The 8273-nt window shown below is 49.2% G+C and overlaps 1 protein-coding gene across 1 annotated transcript; it reads left to right on the forward strand.

Annotated features, from left to right (window-relative positions):
• The first annotated feature begins 736 nt into the window (after positions 1 to 736).
• LOC115392836 (retinoic acid-induced protein 1) lies at positions 737 to 7452 on the forward strand. Its single transcript, XM_030097460.1, has 6 exons — positions 737 to 947; positions 2657 to 5337; positions 6267 to 6360; positions 6598 to 6647; positions 6749 to 6818; positions 6984 to 7452. Exons 2-5 carry the CDS (start codon positions 2662 to 2664, stop codon positions 6794 to 6796), a joined length of 2868 nt encoding a protein of 955 aa, XP_029953320.1. The 5' UTR covers positions 737 to 947; positions 2657 to 2661; the 3' UTR covers positions 6797 to 6818; positions 6984 to 7452.
• The last annotated feature ends 821 nt before the right edge of the window (positions 7453 to 8273 follow it).

Consider the following 8273-nt stretch of genomic DNA (forward strand, 5'->3'; position numbering starts at 1 on the left):
AAGTCACCTGAGGTTAGAGAGAACACAAGTGAGAGAATGGCTGAAAAGACACACAAAAAAGCATTCACAAATTATAGCTGGATCACTTAAAAAAGTCTTTCATCCTCAAGTGCAAAGAAACATTTTTACAAATAAAATATGAGGTTAGTTTAAAAAAAAGACATAAAAATGTAACAACATTTTAGAGGTTTTAGCAACTTTGTTATTTAAACTGACAGCCATTTGAGTTGTTTTCTTAAACTGTTGTAGCCATTTTGTTTCCCCGTTCTTCACGTTTCAGGTGCCTGTTTACATGATAACGGTGATCGTAGCCACTGAAAGCAACATTTTAAAAATGGACCCAAAGTTGGAACCGCTATATCTCCATATGAACGGTCAAAAAAGCAACTGCAGAGTGTCATGACTCCATATTCTGCTGAGTATTGGTAGTTTCATAATAAAATAAATTGTAATAATTAAAAAAATATACAATTTATTTAAAATTTCATGTAAACACAAATCTTATCTGAATCAAAAACGCAAAAAAAATGGCTTTTTCACTTCTAAAACTATTCTAAACTAAAACTAAGTTTTCTGGAATGAAAAATGTAAACATGTTGCGTTTTCACTCGTGATTTTTAATTAATCGTGATTTAATTAAAAGACGGAAGCAGCGCGCTGATTGGTGCTTTCATTGTGAAGACCGGAAGTGAAGTGTTCCTGTGTTTAACTTACTGCTATCAGGAGTGTGTGAGTGTGTGTGCGTGCATGTGTGTGTATGTGTGCGTGTGTAAGTGTATGAGTGTGTGTGTGTGTTCCTGGAAAGTGTGTGTATCTGTATTTAATTCGGGGGTCTTTCTCCCACTCTCAACACTTTTCTCGGGCTCCCCCGGAGCAGAGCCGCCGCGGATGGAGATGTCCGGAGGGACGGATTCCTAAAGGCCGGCTCGTCCTCGCTCTCTGTCCGGGTGAGTGTGTGTGTGTGTCTCTCCGGCGCAGCAGCGCCTCACCTCCGCTCGGTCTTTGTTCCATCCATCCCGGGCCTTGCCCCGACGCGCTCCGTCCGCTTTCAACGTGTCGCCGAACTCCATGAAAAGTAGCCCGCAATTTAACAACGCCTCGCTTCACGTCTCGCCGCGACATCTCCAAAACAGACAACTTTATTCTTTTTTGCTAAGAGCAACAATTGTTTAATTCGGAGTTGATCTGAGACGACAAATAAGACGGTTTAATCCAAAACGTGTCATGATTTGTTTTTCTTTGGCTGTCGTTCAAACGCCAAACTTACTAATGTAATAACGAGCAGCATGTGTCACTCAGCTATAAAAGTTAACATTTTCACAAAAAATAGTCAATCTTATCTAAAGAATGCTCCGCCGGATTAAAGTAGTATTGTTATAAGTCAGTTTTTCTTGTTAAATCGTGCTTTGTATGGTGTGACATTTTATCCGGAGCGAAAAAAGCTTAAATTTGTCAATAACTAAACGCAGTTCGTTACTGCTGGAGCTTAGCCCGGCCTAGCACGCCTGCTAACGTGGCTAAGCTATGCTAGCTGTCGTTAGCAAACCTGACCTGTCAAAAAAAAAAAAAAAAGTGTTCCGGTTTTGTGTAGAGAGTGAAACAGCACATTAATACTCTAAATGTTTTCATAAAATCGGATAAACTGCAAACAAACCAACGTGTCAGTTGTCATTAACCCTTCTTGTTAATGAAAATCAGCACACGTCAGTTTTCTGGCTAATGTCAGCCTCAGCTGGAGGCTCAAATGCTCCCAAAAATCCTCCTAAACACGATCAGGTGATTCCACAGAACTGTCAGCAGCTCGGTGACTACCGTGACAAAGCTCAGAGTGATAAAACTGAGTGGTCGAAAGTTAAACTTTGACCAGGAGCAGTGAGTAATGACATCTGGGAATCAAGTCTTCTGAGCTTGAAGGAGGCACAAAGAGACAGTATTAGAGATTTCTGGTGTTTATGTTTACGTTTTAACCCCAAACTGCGGTTTTTCAGTCAGTTCCACGGCCACTGAGCGTTATAAACCCTCAGATATTTGGTTGAATTCCGGTGAATTTCACCTCTAACAGTCGGTGTGTTGACAACAGAGAAGGAATTAACTCCGAGGAGTGAGACTGGATTCTGATCTTCTCACGAAACCTTTCTGAGTCTAAAATGCAAAAATTATTTCTGAAATGAAAATGACAGAATATCTTTTCCACATGACAGAGTAGGAACACACCTAGCGTATTTTTTTTTATAAAGTTAAATTATGAACTCCTCCTTGCTCATATTGTTACTTTTCAACTTCTTTTTTCCAACACAAGAACAGATCCTTCTTCAATTTCCAATGGAAAAAAACACACTTGACTCTGTTCTGTGCCTCCCTTTTCTGCTGAATGATGAGGAAATGAGGAGTTACTTGTGCAGTTCCTCTGGAGCGCAGAACACTTTTTCAGTTGACAGTTTAAATTCAGCATTGCAGAATTTCATTCTGAATGGAAGTGATATGGAAAGGGGAAGTGTTTTAGTGTTAATGGGGCTGTAATTGAGTAAATGGTAGTACATGGAAAAATAAAAGTAGTATTAGTATTTTTAAAAAGGTTTCAAGTTTTTGAAGTGATTATAGGGGCGATAGTGTGAGCAGGACGTTCGGGGTTTAACCAGCCACCTCTCTCTTGCAGCTGTTATGGAGCAGCCACCCGGGAGCTTCGATGACCTGCAGCCTCAAGACCTCTCGACCTCCGGCCTCTCCACTGTGATCGACCTGACCAGGAAAAGGGGGGAGGAACGCGTCCTCAACCCCGCGTCCCTCGACGCCCTGCGGATGGTCGGCAGCTCCGGCTGGTACCCGGTCCCCGAAGCCGCCGACCCCGGATTACCGTACCCGGAGAGCGCCTCCTCGGACGCTGCGCTCCAAGCAGGGGATCAGATTCAACCAGACAATGCCTTCTCGCACACTACAGTCACTCTCTCCTACGTGAGCAGGTCTCACGTCTTCACTGCTCACGACTCCCTATCTCACTCGGCCCTGTACAGCGTGCCGCCTATCAGTAAATTCTCCCTCCACCCTCCCTGTGATGCAGATAAAGGGCTCGGGGAGAGTGGCTATGCACTTAACCAGCATTACTTGGTGGAGGAGGAAGGACCCGTGGACCTCGCCACCCAGACTGAACTTTTTCAACCGCCGTCTCGGACTCAGACGGGAGAACTTCTGGTCCAAGAGCCTCACGAGTGGAACGGCGGGGTAGTTCCCAGTGATGGGGATGTGGAAATGTCTGTACACGGTGATGATGAAGACAGAACTTCTCTCGAAAACAACGAGAGCTTGGAGAACGGCCAGGGTGATAGGTGGTCGAGTTCAGGTGTGTGTGCCGATTCTTCGCCGGAGACTCCGGCTCCACTCAAAGAGGAAGAGGAGGTACTCTTCCTCTTGTCGAAGAAAAGGCACCCCGGGGCCGATTCAGAGGGCGTGGACACTAGAAACCTTTGTTCGTTGCGCAGGGAGTACATCAGTCCTCTGGAGGACCCGGTCTCCCCTTCAGCTACCTCACTGGACGATGTGGAGGACGTGTTTGTTCTGCCTCAGGCCTCCTGCTCGCCCAGCGGTGACGCCCCTTATCTGGAGGACGCCGCCTGCGATGGCTCCAGTACAGAAGGGGGCATTCAGGCGAGCTCTGGCATCAACGACGGTGCAGTGAGAATGGATTCTTCCGAGGAAAACAAACAGCTCACCAGAAAACGGAAGACCTTGTTGGCGCCTTTGATTGACCTGACGGATGATGCCTGCCTGGCTGACCTTTCAGAAAACAAAGCAAACACATCTAATGATGTACCTCACGTTAACGGCAACGTGAAGGTGCTGGAGAGGACTTTGACGGAGAGAAAGCTGCCGATGCGTATTGGAAGAGGGACGAGATTAGAGGCCATAGTCATGAACATAAACTCCAGCCGCTATAGAGTGTCTGGGTGTGTACGTTCCAGTAAGAAAACCAATGCTTCCCAGTCGGCGCGTAGTGATTCGTCTCTCGTCAGTCCTAAAAAGAAGGATTCTCCGTCAGTAGTTAAACAGAAAGGCAAAGTTAAAGCTTCACCTTCGGTAAAGGCGAGACAGCGGAAAACGTCAAGAACACGGCGATCTAATCACATAAACAGTGACTGTTGCAAAACTTCTACCTCTGATTCTGAAACCATCAACAATGCTAAGAAGTCGCAGAGCAGCCCGCCTCCAAAAAGTCCTCAGTTTACAGTGCATACGAGGTCCAAGAGAGTCCCCGAGAGCGTTCCTCCGCCTGCGACCCCACCGCGGACCAGCCCCCCGAGGCCCAAGAGGATCGTCTCATCGCAGCCAAGTCCTGCTTCAACCAGTAAGAAATCAAACAAGGAGCCGGAGCCACGCGCTCGGCCCGAGCCCTCGGCGGCAACACACGAGGCGAAAGTTTCCCCACTGCCACAAACCTCTCCAAAGAAAAGCTCGGTCAAGGCCAAAAGCCAATCTCCCAGTAGCAAATCGCCTCCGCCCGCCAAGGCGAAGGCGTCTCGCACTCCCAAGCGACGGCGGAAGAAGCAGAAAGCGAGCCGCTCCTCCTCCTCCATGTTCTCCCCCAAGGAGCCCGAGATCAAGCTGAGGTACGTCAGCTACAAGGAGGAGAGGCGGGACTCCCGGCTGGATGGGTTTTCTCCGTTCGTCCGTGTGGAGCGGAAGCAGCTGTCCCCCTCGCTCTGCACCGTCGTCAACTACCCCGACGAGGCGCAGCTGCAGCACAAGAAGGGGCAGCAGCAGGCGGCCGGCGGCAGCTTCGTCTCCGCCGCCGTGCCCAGCACGTCCTGCCTGCGGCTGGGCCGGGTGTCCGTGCACAGCCAGCACCGGCGCTCTCTCGTCTGCTGCATCTGCGGCCAGGCGGCCAACGCCATGGACCTGGGGGACCTCCACGGCCCCTACTACCCCGAAGGGTACCGGCCCAACGCCAAAACGCCGGCGAGCGCCTCGGGCCTCAAAGAAGAAGAAGAAGACGACAGCGACTCGGACTCTTCGTCCTACAGCATGAAGGGCCGGGGCAGGAAGCGCGCCGCTCCGCCGGCGCCGTGGGCCGTCCGGTCGGGCGCCCAGCGGAAGCAGAAGGGCGCCTTGCCAGACAGCCACAGGTGGACCGGCGACGACGGGGCCGACAGCCCGGCGGCAAAGCGGGCCCGGTCCGATCCCGGCTCCGCCGACGCGGAGGACTGGTACAGCCCCCCCGTGCTGCCCCTGGAGCCCTGCGAGCGCTGGCTCCACGAGGACTGCGGCATCTGGTCTGCGGGAGTGTTCCTGGTGAAGGGCAAAGTGTACGGGCTGGAGGAGGCCGTCAAGGCGGCGCAGGAGACGGTAAAGACGCTCACTGGTACACAACAGCACACGACTGAGCACAAGCCCAACATTATAGGGGATAAAGCATCGCTGTCGACTGGCGTTCTGCATCGAGGACACTAACAGGTCTTATCAATCAAATGACAGGAATTTGCAGTAAAGCGAGTCGCGGATTGATTGGAAATGATCAAATTATTTGTTTTGCAGTTCAGAAACCTACAGAGTCATAGCCTTTGTTTTTTAGGTGAATCTCTTCCTCAATCCTGTCAAGTCTCTAAAATTTTTAACCGAAATAATTATGAAAAAGAATGAGAGCAGTTCAGAACTAGTGAACGTCCTATTAAATAGAATACACATTTCTGTAACTGAAAGGGAAAAAAAAACACACCTGAACAGGGAAAACATGCGAACTTTACACAGAAAGTTCCAACTAGACCCAAACCTGGAGAGCAGCTCTGAATATTGAATCAATACCGTGTTTTGAAACATATTTGAAGAGAAATCAGTCCTACATGTTTTTACCAAGCAAAATCTTTGACGAAAATATGAAAACAACACTTAAATTAATGACTGTAGTTTTTGTTCTTTGGTTCTTGAGGAAGCAATCGTTGAAACACAGATTCTTCATTAAAGTCTTCCTCTGAAGCTGTGCTGCTCCTCAGGGAAGTCCCGCCTCACACTCAGAAAAACTGCTCTGAAACCAACATGTGTGTGAAGCGAGCCTCTCCTCCTTTAAAGCTCGATGATGGGTTTGGATTCCTTCTCAAGTTCTCTTCCTAAAGAGCGTTTTCGCTGGTAAATACGTCCCCTTAAGGTTTCAGTCTGTCGTCCCTGGTGAGCTGCTTTGATGCCAGACCCGAGCCTGCGTCTCGGAGGCCTTTAAACCTTCTGAAGCAGCGGTTCTGTGTGGAAGCGTCGCTGCTGACGGGTTCCTCGATGTGTTGCAGGTGTGTTCGGCGTGTCACGGTCCGGGCGCCACTCTGGGCTGCCTTTTCAAAGGCTGCCCCAACAAGTACCACTACAGGTGTGCTCTGGAGTCAGGTGAGAGACTGAACAACTGTTCTCATTGCAGAAGAAGACATTTATCCTTCACTGCTTCCCAGTTTATCTTTGTGGAAGCTGGACCCAAGTGTGTGTGTGTGTATTTTTGAGAGTTCATATGTGCGTGTCGGTGTGGGAAGCGCTCTCGGTTTGAAGTTTCACGCGTGGGCGGGTGGAAGCTCTCGGATGAATCAGTGGCGGCGTCCTCACCTCCTGTTCCCCTCTGCTCCTCCACAGACTGCGTCCTCACCGAGGAGAACTTCTCCATGAAGTGTAAGAAGCACAAGGTGAGCGGCCCGACCGGGCGAGGTCCGTCTGGAAAGCCGGAGACCCGGCAGCGCTTCCGCTGCTTTCCTCCAGAGTTGATCTGCGGCTTTCTCCTCCCCAGAACAAGACATTCAAAGGTCCTCCAGGGAGCCGGTGGAACGACAGGTGACAATGAGAGGAAAGCTCCTGAGGTCAGTTCACTGCCACTTCGTCCAGTCTTCTTAATACTGCTGAAGCGTGTTTAGCGGCCGCCATCTTGGATGAGGGTTAAACCACTGACTTCAACTGGACACTTATAAAACATGGTCTTTCCATTTTTTTTTTAACCACTTTTATGTCGTTTTGTTTTCTTCCAGATTCTGCCCTCACCTGCTCCTTCCTCCTCTTCCTCTTCCCTGCCGGTAGCCATGGCGACAGCGGACCAGGGTTATTCTGACTGACAGCTAGCACCCGCCAACCTTAACTTCACCCTCTGCTCTTCAGCTGCACTGTTAAAAGCCCGGCGGCGCTGCGAGCCGGAGGGGCCGAATCCCTCCTCCGGTCCAGTCTCTGACGGTACTCATCAGCCAACATCCAGCCGCGGCCTGAGGAGCTCTTCAAGTGCTCAACTAGTCCTTTCTAGGTTTATTTATATGGGATTTTTTTTCCTCTTTTTTTCTTTTTTTGGAAAAAAAAAAAAATGAGTAACAATCAAAGATATTTAATTTTTTAAAGATTTTTTAAGTATTTGATTATATTTGGTCTATTTATTCCTGAACTTTTTTCCGTATTGGCGCCTTTAGATGGTTTGTGTGTCATCGTGGGTTTTTTTTTTTTTTTTTTAAGTTATTGGTATAAAGGGGGCAGGGTGTGGAGGAGGCGGGGGGGTTATGAGCCACAGTCCCCCACAGCGGGGGGTCCTCGTGAAGCGGCTCCTCAGATCATCCGGGGCGGCGGAGGCGGCGTGTCGTCGGAGCCCGGCCGCCGGCGAGCGAGCCGAGCGCGTCTTTGAATGTATTCTCAGAGGAGGCACTTTGGCCCTCGGCTCCGGCTGCAGTAATGGCGTCGCTCGGCCGGCCGCCTCGACCCGTCACGCGAAACTTAACAGCCGTCACCGCCATCCCGACGACACCACGGGGTCTGTGTGTGTGTGTTTTTTTTTCTTTGGCTTGAAGCACTTTGTCCATCAGATTATTTATTTGGTAGGAATTCAACATGAGATTCTTTTCCAGTCGCATATCAGTTTTTCTGTTTTGACATCAGTTTAAGATTTACCTTTGGATTACGAAGGTAAACGTCGGACACAGTTTACAGATGGACTTCTGACGTGGCGTTACAGAGGCGACGGACAAACAGCTCCATCAGACACCAACGTCAGAAGCACAAGACTCCAAATTTTAAGTTTAAATTTAAACCAGAACTACAGCAGTTATCGACTGGAAGGAAAGCTAGAGTTTACACTTTCAGTTTCTACAGAGCACTTCATTCAAGGACCCTTCAAGGTTATTGACTAACTTTGTCGTTTCTCTTCATGACATTTCGAAGCATCTCAGTCGGACGTTTTGACGTAACCTCTGTCTTCCTGCGACGCTTCAGCGGTCCTCTCTCAGACGTAGCTTTTTCATTTCCCTCAGTGGCGCTTCGACGTTACTTTGACGTTTCTCTAG

Source organism: Salarias fasciatus, chromosome 8, assembly GCF_902148845.1.
Source record: "Salarias fasciatus chromosome 8, fSalaFa1.1, whole genome shotgun sequence".
Classification (NCBI taxonomy): Eukaryota; Metazoa; Chordata; class Actinopteri; order Blenniiformes; family Blenniidae; genus Salarias; species Salarias fasciatus.

Coding starts and splice junctions, on each gene's coding strand:
- LOC115392836 (XM_030097460.1), top strand. CDS start 2,662: ATGGAGCAGCCACCCGGGAGCTTCGATGACCTGCAGCCTCAAGACCTC. Junction 5,338..6,266: donor TCAAGGCGGCGCAGGAGACG/GTAAAGACGCTC, acceptor GATGTGTTGCAG/GTGTGTTCGGCGTGTCACGG. Junction 6,361..6,597: donor CAGGTGTGCTCTGGAGTCAG/GTGAGAGACTGA, acceptor GCTCCTCCACAG/ACTGCGTCCTCACCGAGGAG.